General features: G+C 33.7%; 1 protein-coding gene across 3 annotated transcripts; it reads left to right on the top strand.

Moving 5' to 3' along the window:
• Positions 1-3,943: 3,943 nt before the first annotated feature.
• On the top strand, positions 3,944-7,735 carry LOC107899402 (BEL1-like homeodomain protein 1). 3 transcript variants are annotated; one of them, XM_041091301.1, is made up of 7 exons: positions 3,944-4,106; positions 4,395-4,442; positions 4,745-4,843; positions 4,976-5,770; positions 6,067-6,449; positions 6,533-6,593; positions 6,675-7,735. In XM_041091301.1, the coding sequence occupies exons 4-7, from the start codon at positions 5,030-5,032 to the stop codon at positions 7,449-7,451; spliced, it is 1,962 nt and encodes a 653-aa protein (XP_040947235.1). In that variant the 5' UTR covers positions 3,944-4,106; positions 4,395-4,442; positions 4,745-4,843; positions 4,976-5,029; the 3' UTR covers positions 7,452-7,735. The 3 variants fall into 3 exon arrangements, with proteins under 3 accessions (XP_040947235.1, XP_040947234.1, XP_016680593.1); XM_041091300.1 differs by having other exon boundaries at positions 3,986-4,106; positions 4,382-4,442; XM_016825104.2 differs by lacking the exon at positions 3,944-4,106 and having other exon boundaries at positions 4,130-4,442.
• The last annotated feature ends 5,588 nt before the right edge of the window (positions 7,736-13,323 follow it).

The following is a 13,323-nucleotide window of genomic DNA, read 5'->3' as shown; positions in this document are numbered from 1 at the left end:
AGTGCATTTTCATCAAGCTCTTCTCATTCTATCTGATCTAGAATTTCAGGCTTTTTCTCGGTAGCGACCTTTCTCAAGTTGGTTTGAACTAGAATTGTCATCATCAAAACTTGTCACAAATTGAAATTTGTGACACCATCAAACTTCTTAATGTCAAACTTTGTTGCTGCCATCTCTAAACGGGCTGATCTACAAAAAATTAAACTAGCTCCGATACCATTTGTTGGGGATCGACTCGATTAAGCAACAAATAAGTAAAAAATAGCAGAAAAAATTAAGAAATTGAACAAACAAATTTAACATGAAAAAATCTCTCCAAAGATGATAAAAAAATCATGTGCAATGATAATTTTACTATAATGACAAAAGAACGAAGAGTACAAAAGATGGAGATAAAAATTAAAACCCGAAACCCAAAAACAAAGAATCCTCAAAACGTAAACAAAATTCTTTAAAAGTGTTATGAGTTTTAATCTTTTGATTGATGTGTTTTTTAATGTTGTAAAAGTATCTGTTTATAGGTTAAATTCGTAAGTTAAATAAATTGTGCTAATAAATGATAAATATATTATACTAATAAATACTAAATATTCTAGAAAGAAAATATATTTTATTTAATTTAACTTACAAACAATCTCTTATATTATTTAATAAGAATTTGAATCGTATAACTTTAACAGAATAAAATTATATATGTAAACTATAATAAAAAGACAACCATTTGAATTTCATGCCTCTCATGTAAGCTTTGCATCATCATAGAAAAATATATTGATAAAACGTTTTTAACCAAAAAAGAATGGAGGTTAGTTTGATGTGATGTGATGTACACCACTGTCATGTGTTTGCAGTCCCATAGATTCCATCAAGGAAGCTCATCCGTACGACGATGTACTCTGATAGTCAAACCCAACTCAATTAAATAATTTATTTAATTAAGTATATTTATATAAATGGAGCTAATAGCGACTTAACTTTGAAGTGCTAGCAAACTTTTTTTTAAAAGAATAAGTTGAAGAAGATGGAAAATAACAACCAAAAAAATCTGTCAGGAAATTAAAAGAAAATTGGGTCAACATAGGCCAGGGCAGACTGGCTTATATATTTATATATATTATATAATTTATGATATTAGTATAATTCACCACTCATTTATAGATGATTAATTCACCCGCGTCGTATTTTTAATTTAATATTTAATATTTTAATATTTTCTCTTTCATTAAATTTTAAATATAAATAATTTAATATTTTTTTAATATTTACATTATAGTATTATATATTATATTATTAAAAATATAATTTTTATATGACATAAATGCATAATATATAAAAATAATATACTATAATATCATATTTCAAAATGAGTTGGGCCCAAATATTGGAGCACAAATTAAATTATATTTTAAACGAGTCTAATATTTTATTTAAATCCTCTCAAAATTTAATTAAAACTTTGAGCTTGAGCAGGTAGCGGTGCTTGAAAATAAGTTAAATGATTAAAGTTCTAGTTAAGTTTTGAGACTTTTGAGAATAATGAGATTTTTAATAGAGAATGAGTTGCAAATGTAGTTATTTGAATTTTAAATATGTTGGAACATGACTTTTTAAAAAGTGATTTAAGACAATAATCTTTTGGTTTAGTGGCAAGAGTAATATGTTGTAGGCATGAGAGTTTGGTTTCGATTCTAAGCAACTATATTCCCCTCCCTCAATTATAAAAAAAAAGTGATTTAACAATTCCTTAACAATAATTATTTGATATATTGCCGAGATTTTTTTTAAAAATTTTAGAAACAAAGTTAAAAAAATTATCATATATCCTTAATTGATAATTAAAGAAAATTAAATAAATGAGACAGTTAGTGATCTTTTAACTATTTTTGAACCGCGAAAAACAGCAAATTTCACTTTTTGGAAGGTACCATAAAAAATTTCACTCAAAATAAGTTTAGTTTTGAGGTGATAAGTAGATCTTACTTAAAAACAATAGAAGAAAAAAAAAAGCGGCAGAATGCATAAACTTTCAATGATAAAAGTAATTTAATTAGGTCAAAATGAACCACAATGGAATGGTGAAAGAATTGATAATACAACTCCTGAATTCCAACTCTGAACCAGTATTTAATTTCACATGCACTAAATTTGACGTTGTTCTAAAGGCAAGAACGTGATTGTACACTTACGCCCAGAATTGGATGAAAGGAGACTTCTCAAAATTGTACTGCATGAATTTCTCGTTTAAGTACAGCGGGCAGTAAAAAAAAAACATGAATTTTATACTGTATTTTCTTTTTTTGAAAAAACAAAGTATAGAAAGTTGCAACTCTTTTAAGCCAATGAGAAAATTGAGGGTAAGTAGTTTTATAGTTGACTGACGACATGAGAGATATGGGTTCTCTTTCAGGTGAGTTTTCAATTGATGAGCTTACTTTTTATGGCAGTGAATGTTAAAGTTAATGATCTTTCACTACCTGAGCTGACAATTAAAAGTGAAAAGCTTTTCATTGGGGGCGAGAATCCTAGGAACTCTAGCTTATTATTAATAATTAAGATGACTTTAATTTGATCAGAGAATGTGTTACCGTGATGGTGATTGCAATGTCTCTTCTCTTGTTCAAAGAGTTAATTAATTCAATATTATATAATTAATATAAAAGTTTAAATACGAACTATTATTCTTTTTTTTTCTTTTATCATTTTAACCTTCAATTTTTAAAATTTAGTTAACTTATTTATTTTTGGACAAAAAAAAATTACTGAACTGTTAAAATTTTAATGGTATTAATATGACCACTAATATGTCAATCCATCTTATAAATCATAAAAATTTTAAAAAATAAAAATATTTAAAAATTAACAAAATTTAAAAAAGTTTGTAAATTTTTTAAAATTTTATCCATTTTATAGATAAAATTTTAAATAAATTGTCACATCAATACCATTAATATTTTAATAATTCAGTAATTTTTTTAATAAAAAACGAATAATTTAACTAAATTTCAAAAATAAAAGATCAAAATAACCCATAAAAAATAAATGTTAAAAAGCTAAATTTATGTATGAGTATCCAATGTCTTGTTGCACTTCACCATTTTTCTCTGGTCAAACTATTCTTTTCCTTTTAATTATATATACCAATTACTGTCTGTCAGTCACCTTGATTTTTTTTTAAGTTTATTTGGTTTTTAGGAATATATTAAAAAATTTCAAATTTTGGGAGAGAAATAAAGAAGTTTGAAGTCAGAAAGTGTAAATTTAGTAGTAGATTTCTTGTTTTATGTAATTTTGTAGTACAGTTTTGGTGAAGGGTTAGGGATGGTATGAGAGAAACTCAATTTGGCCCTACACAGTTAGGGAGCACTTGATTCAAATTCACACATTCATGCATTTGATTAGGACCCCACTGTTTTTTGTTTTGTTTCACAGATCAAAACAGTTTACTTTTTGGTAGGTTTCATATATATATATGTATTAAATTCAAAATTCTCATGCAGATAAACAATGGGTATTCTTTAAATTTGTAAAAAAGATAGAAATTAAATTAAATTTGTGAAAAAAATAGAAATTAAATTATGAAGTGTATACATGTACTCTACTAGTATTTATTTCATTTTTTGAAGCATTAAAGTAGGTGTTATGGCGGTTGGTTCTGTGTTCCTTGGCAATTTAATTGCTTTATCTTCAAACACTGGCATCCAACCACAAAAATATTAGCCCCAAAATTATGTAAAAAGAGAGAAAAAAAAATAAAGTGAAAAACGAAAAAAGACAAAGAGATATTTAATGTATGAATTGAGGAGTAGGACCCTCTTCTACCCTCTCTCATCATCTTCTCTTCTTTTTTCTTGTATTATTATTATGATTACCATAATTTTCTTTTTTATTTTTATTTTAATTAAGCTTACAGTGTGAAAGGAGACATTTTTTCAAATCTTGTGTCAATTATTATTTATGAAAACAGCTTGATATATACACATATCATATCTCCACTCCTTTTTTTTCTTTCACAGAAGAAGAAAAAAGAAAAGAGTGGTTGGTTTGTATAGTTTATGAAAAGGGAGGGTCAAATCACACAAGTTCCCTTTGTTTTGTTGTATTTGCAGGTACTTCACCTAATTAAAAACCCATTAAAGAGTAATTGAAGGTCACCCATTAATCTCTCTGATACTTTTACTTTTTCCGGTTTCAATTGGGGGGGGGAGTTGCAGAGATATTGAGTCTGACAATAAAGGACTAACTTACTGATAGATCATTAAAAAAAAATCATAAATTCCACAGATAGATACATCATATCTCTTTCTGTTTATTTAAATTATATGGTATTTTAGCTATAACTATATTAGCTTTTACTTGTCAAAATTTTAATTATTTTTTAAAGTTCTATTTTGCAGTGAAGATGATGATGAAGCACGTGTATACTCAAATTACCATCACACCAGGTACAAATCTTATTAACTGTTACTATAATCAATTCTCTCCCTCTCTCTCTCTCTGTTTCAATCTCTGTATTTCAGCCTTCTCTCTCTTATCTTTATATAAACACTAAAACTTTCTCCCCTATACTCCCTTTTTTTCCTTCCCTCACCCTCATCCTTTTCTTCATCTTCTCCTCCTATTATTCCCATGTCTTCAAGCTCTAGACTTGTTCCCAAACCTTGACGAGCCAGCCAATCATATTTACTTATATACATATATTAATTGTGGAGGATTATCACTCCTTTCCTTTCCACTGAATTCTCAGGATCCACTTGATCATCCCAAGATCATCAATACCCCATTTTTCCCAGAAAGTTCTGGAATGGGTTGATTTAAAGTCTGGGGATTTATTCTGGAGAATAAGGTAAAACATGTTTAGACTTTATTGATGTTATGGATGAATTTTTTTTCTTTTTCTAGTGCTTGTGATTATGAAAGTAGTATAATAATAATAATAATAATAATAATAAATTTGGTGTTTCTTTGATCTTTTCAGTGAAGAGAAAAAGTAGAAAACAATATTAGAATTAAGCAAAGAAAACAACATACGATGGCGACGTACTTTCATGGGAACCCTGAAATCCAAGCAAGTACTGACGGCCTTCAAACCCTTGTACTTATGAACCCTGCCTATGTTCAGTATTCCGATACCCCTCCACCACCCCCGGCCAGCAACCTCCTTTTCTTCAACCCTAACTCCCTCTCTCCGCCCCAAACTCAGCAACTCGTCGGCATCCCCCTCCCCGCTACCTCAGCTGCCAATCAAGGCCCTACCTCACACGATATCTCCCCCTTGCATGGCCTCGTCCAGCGCGTCCATTACAACATGTACAACCCTATTGACCCTTCCGGATCGGCGCGTGAAACTCCTCGCGCTCAACAAGGACTCTCTTTGACCCTTTCTTCCCAGCAGCAGCCGGGTTATGGATCCCAGGCTCAAGCAGTTTCAGGCGGGTCGGCTTCTTCGGGTTCAGGCGTGCACGATAGGGTGTCGGGTGTGCAAAGTGTGTTTTTGAGCTCTAAATACTTGAAGGCTGCTCAAGAGCTTCTTGATGAGGTTGTTAATGTTAACACTACTGGGATTACAAAGAGTGAATTATTGGCTAAGAAGGGTGGTGGTGGAAATAATCATAGCAATAGCAGTAGTAAGGCTATGGGAGAGTCGTCGGTGGTGGCCGGGGATGGCTCTGGTGGTGGGGAGGCAGGTGAGAAACACGTCGCAGAGCTGACCACGGCTGAGAAACAGGAAATTCAGATGAAGAAAGCTAAGCTAATTAACATGCTTGATGAGGTATGGAAATTAGATCATATATATATATGGAAAAAACTGGGATAGAAGCAAGTTCATAAGTTGTAACTCTACTATTTTAAGGTCTTTCTTTAGATTTCAATCCTTGAAGATTCTTTGTTTAATTAATTGAAAGCTCTAGTTTGTTATTAGACCTCAAATCCATGAAATTTACCAATTGGAGTACGTCAGTCAGGTTCTTGAATTCCAAACTTCTTCTAGACATCCAACGTAAGCTTATTGTTTAGGCACAACATATTGATATCAAATGGTTGTCTTTTTTATTTTTTATTTGGCAGGTGGAACAAAGGTATAGGCAATACCATCACCAGATGCAGATTGTAACATCCTCATTTGAGCAAGCAGCTGGAATTGGGTCAGCAAAAACATACACAGCTCTTGCATTAAAGACCATTTCAAAGCAATTTCGGTGTTTGAAAGATGCAATAACTGACCAAATCCGAGCAGCCAACAAGAGTTTAGGGGAAGAAGAAGATGGTGTAGGCGAAGCAGCCAAAATCGAGGGATCCAGACTTAAGTTCGTGGATCATCATCTTCGACAGCAAAGAGCACTTCAGCAGTTGGGAATGATCCAGCACAATGCTTGGAGACCCCAGAGAGGATTGCCTGAAAGATCAGTTTCTGTTCTTCGAGCTTGGCTCTTCGAACACTTCCTTCACCCGTATGTAATCTCTGAAATTTTCTCAATACTGCATTTGAAACATCCTTAAAGTTTCAATCCGAATTTCTTAATCCCCATTTCAGGTATCCTAAAGATTCAGACAAACACATGCTTGCAAAACAAACAGGGCTCACTAGGAGTCAGGTATGGGCCTTGTCTGGCGACTCTTGTCCCGATTGTGGCACATGTAATTCAGGGATTTTGTTTGTTTTGGTGATAATTCAGGTGTCTAACTGGTTCATAAATGCCCGAGTTCGGCTATGGAAGCCAATGGTGGAAGAGATGTATTTAGAGGAAACCAAGGAGCAAGAACAGAATGGTACTTCAGATGACAAAACAAGCAAGACCGAAAACCATGAAGATTCAGCATCCAAATCCACAGCTCCAAGCTGCCAAAATCCTGGGGAGAACCAGAAAGTTTCATCAATGTCCATTTCGACTGCTTCAACGTCTCCCCTTGCAGGAAATGCACACCAGCAGTCGCGTTTCTCCCTCATTGGATCATCCGAATTAGAAGGGATCACCCAAGGAAGTCCAAAGAAACCAAGGAGCAATGAACTGTTGCAGTCCCCAACTAGTGTCCCATCCATGAACATGGACATGAATCAAAGTGAGGCAAGCAATGAGGTTTCCATGAAGTTCAGCAAAGATGGGTACTCATTCATGGGGACCAACACCGATTTCATGGGAGGTTTCGGGCAGTATCCTATCGGAGAAATCGGACGGTTCGATGCAGAACAGTTCGCTCCAAGGTTTCCTGGTAATGGTGTTTCCCTCACACTCGGTCTTCCGCACTGTGAAAACCTTTCCTTATCTGGATCCCATCAGAATTTGATCCCAAACCAAACAATGCAAATGGGGAGAAGGCTAGACATTGATGAACCAAATGAGTTTGGTGCCATAAACCTTCCCACACCTCACTCTTCGGCTGCGTATGAGAGCATCAACCTTCATAACAGAAAAAGGTTTGTAGCCCAATTATTACCGGACTTCGTCGCCTGAAGAACGTGATTCGAACCAGACAAACATATATATCTTTCACTATTTTCATTTCTATCCATTAGGGAACAAGGGAAATGCATGGTATAGTGTAAAGAAGAAATTTCTCCTAGTATAGGCTTTATACTTTGCATAGCGCAATTTGAGTCCTTCAAACATTTCAGGATCTCACCATATATATTTGAGAGGATTGTATATTAATTTTCTAAGTTTTGGGGATTGGTTTAGATGGATCGATATCATCAAATTAGTTTCTTTGGGAATAATGACATTAAAATTTTAGTCAATTTGGGTGTGAATCAAGTATTTCATGAAATGGACGACGAAAATTATACTGAATTATTTGGAGCAAAAGTGTTACCATCAACATTCTTGATGAAGGTGCTCAAAGCTTTGATGTCAGCTCATCAAAAGCAGAATTCAACTAAGATCAACACTTCAAATGATTAAAATTAACTCTACAAATTATCCTTAACAGGTGGCATCCAAATTCTATCATCTATAACTGTGATTTCTTTTACAAAATAATGGATAAGCGAACCTCCTCTCAAAGACAACCTTAGAAAAAGAAGGAAAGAAAGGATAATGGGTAAATAAAGTAACCAAGCATAAGACAAAAATTGCAGCAATAGTCCATCAAGTTGTTGGACTAACAAGATTATGCCTTAATAAATAAAGGGAAATTAGAGTAGTATCTCTAATTTCAAAGATTAAACATTAATTAAATCGATTCAAAATCATTCTGTTTTCTGCTTGAATATATAATATCTTCAAAACTGTTTGTTGACCGAGTATATAATTGGAATGATCAACTCTAACTAGTATTAGAAAATGACTAAAAGATATACGTACAAAACCCAGCAGCAAATCATGTAGATATAAATATTCTATCTCATAATCACATTATATTACCTATCATTTTCATAATACAATCTCCAATGGAATGATACTTTGAATTTTGGAGGCCTCCATTTCTCAAGATTCAAAGGAAGGCTGCAATGGAATGAATTTAGCATTTAAAATTGAAGTTTTCCTGCAAAAGGACAAGTGATAATCTGGTTCCATGAGTCCAGGACATGATTAATTTTCTAAGAGATTAATCACCTGCTTTAAACAATTACAGAGGGGATCTAGCATTACATGATCTACAAACACTAAAATTTCAATTTCAAACCATACAAAGAGCAGCATGGCCGGACGTCTCTTCATTTAATGATCACATCCCTTTGTAATCCTGACCGTAGCCTGATATATATACAACGAAACAAAAAAGAAAAAGCTTGATGAGCATGGTTACTGAATCAGAGCCTAAACGATACGAGAGAAAACCGTTCAAAGTGCACAATGGCCACCCTCTATGATACGAGTCACAAAAGCCCAAATTCTTGAAGGCGAGGCCCAATAAGCAAATTCCCAGCCCAATCAAGAAATCCATCCATACTTAGTTGAAAATCAGGCCAAATTGTCAAAGTGGCCCAAGTTGTAAAGTTTTATTTTTATTTTTATTTATTTATTTACTTAGTTTAAATTTTTATGTTAATATTCAGTCCAAGAGTCCCAGATAAAATGACCTTTGACCGAATTTCCATATTAAAATAATTAGGAGTTTTTTTTATTTTAGTTTTCTAATTAGATTAGGACTAGTTATAAGGCCTATTTAAAGGCATGGCTGTCCACCTTGTTAAACACTTATCATTATTATTAAAATTTCAGATTTGTTGAGAGCAGAATTTTCTTTGAGTTTTCTCCAAGATTTCTCTCTTGAGTTTTCTTTAGAAGTTGTTTTAACAATCTTGTGATTGTGGGAGCCATCTTCAACCTTCTTCTTGCCATTGATATTCTTTGGAGGGGAGATTAGAGCCGTTTGAAGGGAGTTGTGAGATCTTTCGAGATTTCAAGGCTTCTTAGGACTTATCTTTTAATTTCTTACTGTCAATTCTTTCTTTATTTCTACTTGTGCTGAATCATTATCTAATCTATTTTCTGTTCTTATTGTGTTTTCAGCCTTTTTCTATCTTAAGGAATCAGCCCAAAAATCCCCAATTTCTAGGGTTTTTCTATACTCTTTTTGGGTGAAATTAGATTGTCGAAATTTGGGGGAAAACTATCTTGGTGTTCAATTGGGCAGAATCACAATCTTCTTGAGGGTTTCAAGAACCCTAACACTTATTTCTATTCTCAATTTGATTCTTTGCTGATTTGGGGATTTTATTTCAGGTCTGAAAATTCAAAAATCTAATCTTTTAATTTTCTGTTTCGTTTTAGATCTAATTGTTTAGGGTTTTCGTAGGAGTTTCTCGTGACTTGGCAACTCGATCTTGGTCCGCGCGCAACCCCGTATCATTTGGTATCAGATTTTGGGCGTTTTGGGTGTTCTTGGTTGATTTCTAAACTGATCTCTATTTTTTAAAGCATAAACGGCAGTTTTACCCAGAAAAATTGTTCAAAAAATTTCATTTGAGTGGGTAAACGTTGTCCGATTGATCTGAAATTTTACATACATGTTTTTGGCACTATGATTGAATATAAAAAAATTATTCCCGCAAAAAATCAGTCAAAAAAGTCAAAAAATCAAAAAAATACGAAATCAATAAAAATTTAAAAAAAGATTTAGCGGGTTGAATTTGGTGCCCAAAATTTCCAGATCAAAAATTCAATATATAAGGATACTCCAGATTTAATTTCGTGATTTTTGGAGATCGGGAACACCTCGAACGAAGTTGTCAAGTTACTCCGCAGTTTTTCGGGTTTTCTGTTTTCAGCAATTTTTATTGATTCTTAGCTATAGGTTTTCATTTGTTTCCTTTTATTCTTCCTTTACGTTATCTAACACCTTCTTGTTTCTTGTGTTAGTAGGATTTAAACGTGTGCACAACTTCTTCCTCGGTGCAACACGAATCAATTGGTGTCTCGTCAGTTTTTGACATCCTAGTGCAAATTAGGATTCTTTGGTAGTTTGGTTCACACTCTCTAATTGGTTGATATAAACTCTGATAAAGAACTCACAAGATTGAATTCGACCTCATTGAGAATTTGATTTTTTCTTTTTGAGTGATTAACGGTGAGGTTTGATAACTTTTATTTTTGAGTGTTGAGTGTTTTGCAGGTTTTAAAAAAAAAATGTCTACAGGTGATAATACTAGTGACATATTTAAAAAATTCCAACAACAGTTGGACGAACAGGCTGCTGCACTTCGAGCGTTGACTGCTACTATCAATGAGGTGCGGTTGAATCAAGAGCCTCAATATCGAGATCAAATTAAAGACGATGTGGATAACCAGCCTCCTGCTCATAGGCGCGCTCCTCGGCGTGTCCCTAAAACTGATTATGATCTTCATGATCGTGGACAACCCTCTTTGGCAAAACCAAAGAGCGAGCAGCAACGAGAACATCTCTTTCATACTCGCTGCCATGTACAAGGTAAGCTTTGTAGAGTTATTATTGATGGTGAAAGTTGCTCGAACGTAGCCAGCACGACGATGGTGGAAAAGCTTTGCTTAACCACTACCAAGCATCCACGACCTTATCAACTACAAGGGCTTAGCAACGAAAGCCAATTTAAGGTCACTCAACAAGTGCGCATCGCCTTTTCTATCGGTAAATATCAAGACGAAGTCGTGTGCGACGTAGTACCTATTCAAGCCTGCCATTTATTGCTAGGAGAACCATGGCAACTGGATCGAAAAGTCACTCACGATGGTCGTACCAATAGGTATTCTTTCAAGCATCAAGGAAAGAAACTTACCTTAGTGCCGCTCACTCCGGAACAAGTCCATGAGGACCAAATCAAACTGAGAAATTCTGTTAAAACAAGTGAGGAAAAAGAAAAGAGAATGAAAAAGAGCAAAAAGAGATTGAGAGTGAAAAGGAATGTGAAACAGAAAAGAAATTTGAAAAAGAAGTTGAAGAAAGAAGAGAAAATGAGTTAGAAAAAGAAACAAAAGAAAAAGACGAGGAAAGGCTAGTGAGGAATGTTTCCACTAACCAAGATATGAATTTTTCTTGTGTTGCTACTTTTCAGGTTCCTGAAAGATCGAAAGATAACTTTCAACTTCAATACCTCTCAAATGAAAGACGCTTTCATACGATCAACTTAGGCAAAGATGAAATCACACTACATGATCCCGAAGGTAAGCGAGGTAAGGAAATTTTAGAAACCGAGTCCAGTGTAGATTTGAAAATTATTGATAAAACTTTTGGTGACTTAGTTCTTAAAAGATTCCCTCATTTTGATCCGATTAATTGTTACTCTTCGATTGTGTTTGATAAAGTCATTACGAAAAGAAGCGTGATTTGTTATTCTCTTGATTTACCTTGTGTAAAATCCTCGAATTTGTCCAAATCTGTTTTGGAGAATAAGGTAACGAAATTTTCCAAATTTGTTTTCAATTTATATTCGTGCCTTAAACAGTTTATGTGGTTGTACATGAAGTTTGAGTTCCATTTGACAAAGGTTAACTCAACAACGGAGATTCAACTACACTATGCCCCCGATGAGCGAAGGTTTGTTTTAAATGAAAAAGGTAAAATCGACCCTTATTCTTCTGCTTATCGAGGTAAGATGCTTGAAACCTTTGAAACACTTTTGTACTCCTCGGATAGTGATAAAGATCGTGTTGATGAACACTTAGATCGAAACGTGCTTGACTGTCCTATTTTATTTATTGATGATATATCTGTTTTGATGGTTGATAAAAAGATTCTTGTGTTTGATAATGCATGTGTGAGTGAATCTATAGACCGTCGATTAATGCATGGTATGATTATGCAACTCTGTGAACCATGTGAATCTTTTCAAATACCTACTTGTGACGATTATGTTTACCATTTGATTTATTACTCGCAATTTATTCATGGTTTGTGGGAACAATGTGAGACGACTGAATGCCTTAAAACATGTCCATCTTTGTTTCAAATATTTGACGAGGCAGTGGTGAGTAAATTAGATTGTTTGCATGGTAATCTGAATCTGTCCATTCACATGCGTTATACCTGTTCTGTTATGCTTATGATTGGACTACAAGCTTGTTTCCGTTGCTATTTACTATCTCATGGCTATTCTTTTCAGTGGACTCAATTGCCATTAGTCCCGTTCGATAGAGGAAAGTCGAGTTCATTTGATTTTTTAGATTCGAGGACGAATCTTTTTGAGGAAGGGGGAATGATACGAGTCACAAAAGCCCAAATTCTTGAAGGCGAGGCCCAATAAGCAAATTCCCAGCCCAATCAAGAAATCCATCCATACTTAGTTGAAAATCAGGCCAAATTGTCAAAGTGGCCCAAGTTGTAAAGTTTTATTTTTATTTTTATTTATTTATTTACTTAGTTTAAATTTTTATGTTAATATTCAGTCCAAGAGTCCCAGATAAAATGACCTTTGACCGAATTTCCATATTAAAATAATTAGGAGTTTTTTTTATTTTAGTTTTCTAATTAGATTAGGACTAGTTATAAGGCCTATTTAAAGGCATGGCTGTCCACCTTGTTAAACACTTATCATTATTATTAAAATTTCAGATTTGTTGAGAGCAGAATTTTCTTTGAGTTTTCTCCAAGATTTCTCTCTTGAGTTTTCTTTAGAAGTTGTTTTAACAATCTTGTGATTGTGGGAGCCATCTTCAACCTTCTTCTTGCCATTGATATTCTTTGGAGGGGAGATTAGAGCCGTTTGAAGGGAGTTGTGAGATCTTTCGAGATTTCAAGGCTTCTTAGGACTTATCTTTTAATTTCTTACTGTCAATTCTTTCTTTATTTCTACTTGTGCTGAATCATTATCTAATCTATTTTCTGTTCTTATTGTGTTTTCAGCCTTTTTCTATCTTAAGGAATCAGCCCAAAAATCCCCAATTTCTAGGGTTTTTCTATACTCTTTTT

Source organism: Gossypium hirsutum, chromosome D04 (assembly GCF_007990345.1).
Source record: "Gossypium hirsutum isolate 1008001.06 chromosome D04, Gossypium_hirsutum_v2.1, whole genome shotgun sequence".
Taxonomy (NCBI): Eukaryota; Viridiplantae; Streptophyta; class Magnoliopsida; order Malvales; family Malvaceae; genus Gossypium; species Gossypium hirsutum.
Note: the sequence above shows the minus strand (reverse complement) of the source record. Positions and strands in the feature narration are given on the sequence as shown.

Excerpts from the sequence above, each read along its gene's own strand:
- LOC107899402 (XM_041091301.1), top strand. The coding sequence starts at position 5,030 with ATGGCGACGTACTTTCATGGGAACCCTGAAATCCAAGCAAGTACTGAC. Across the intron at positions 6,450-6,532 it reads TTCGAACACTTCCTTCACCC|GTATCCTAAAGATTCAGACA; the intron begins GTATGTAATCTC and ends TCCCCATTTCAG. Across the intron at positions 6,594-6,674 it reads CAGGGCTCACTAGGAGTCAG|GTGTCTAACTGGTTCATAAA; the intron begins GTATGGGCCTTG and ends GTGATAATTCAG.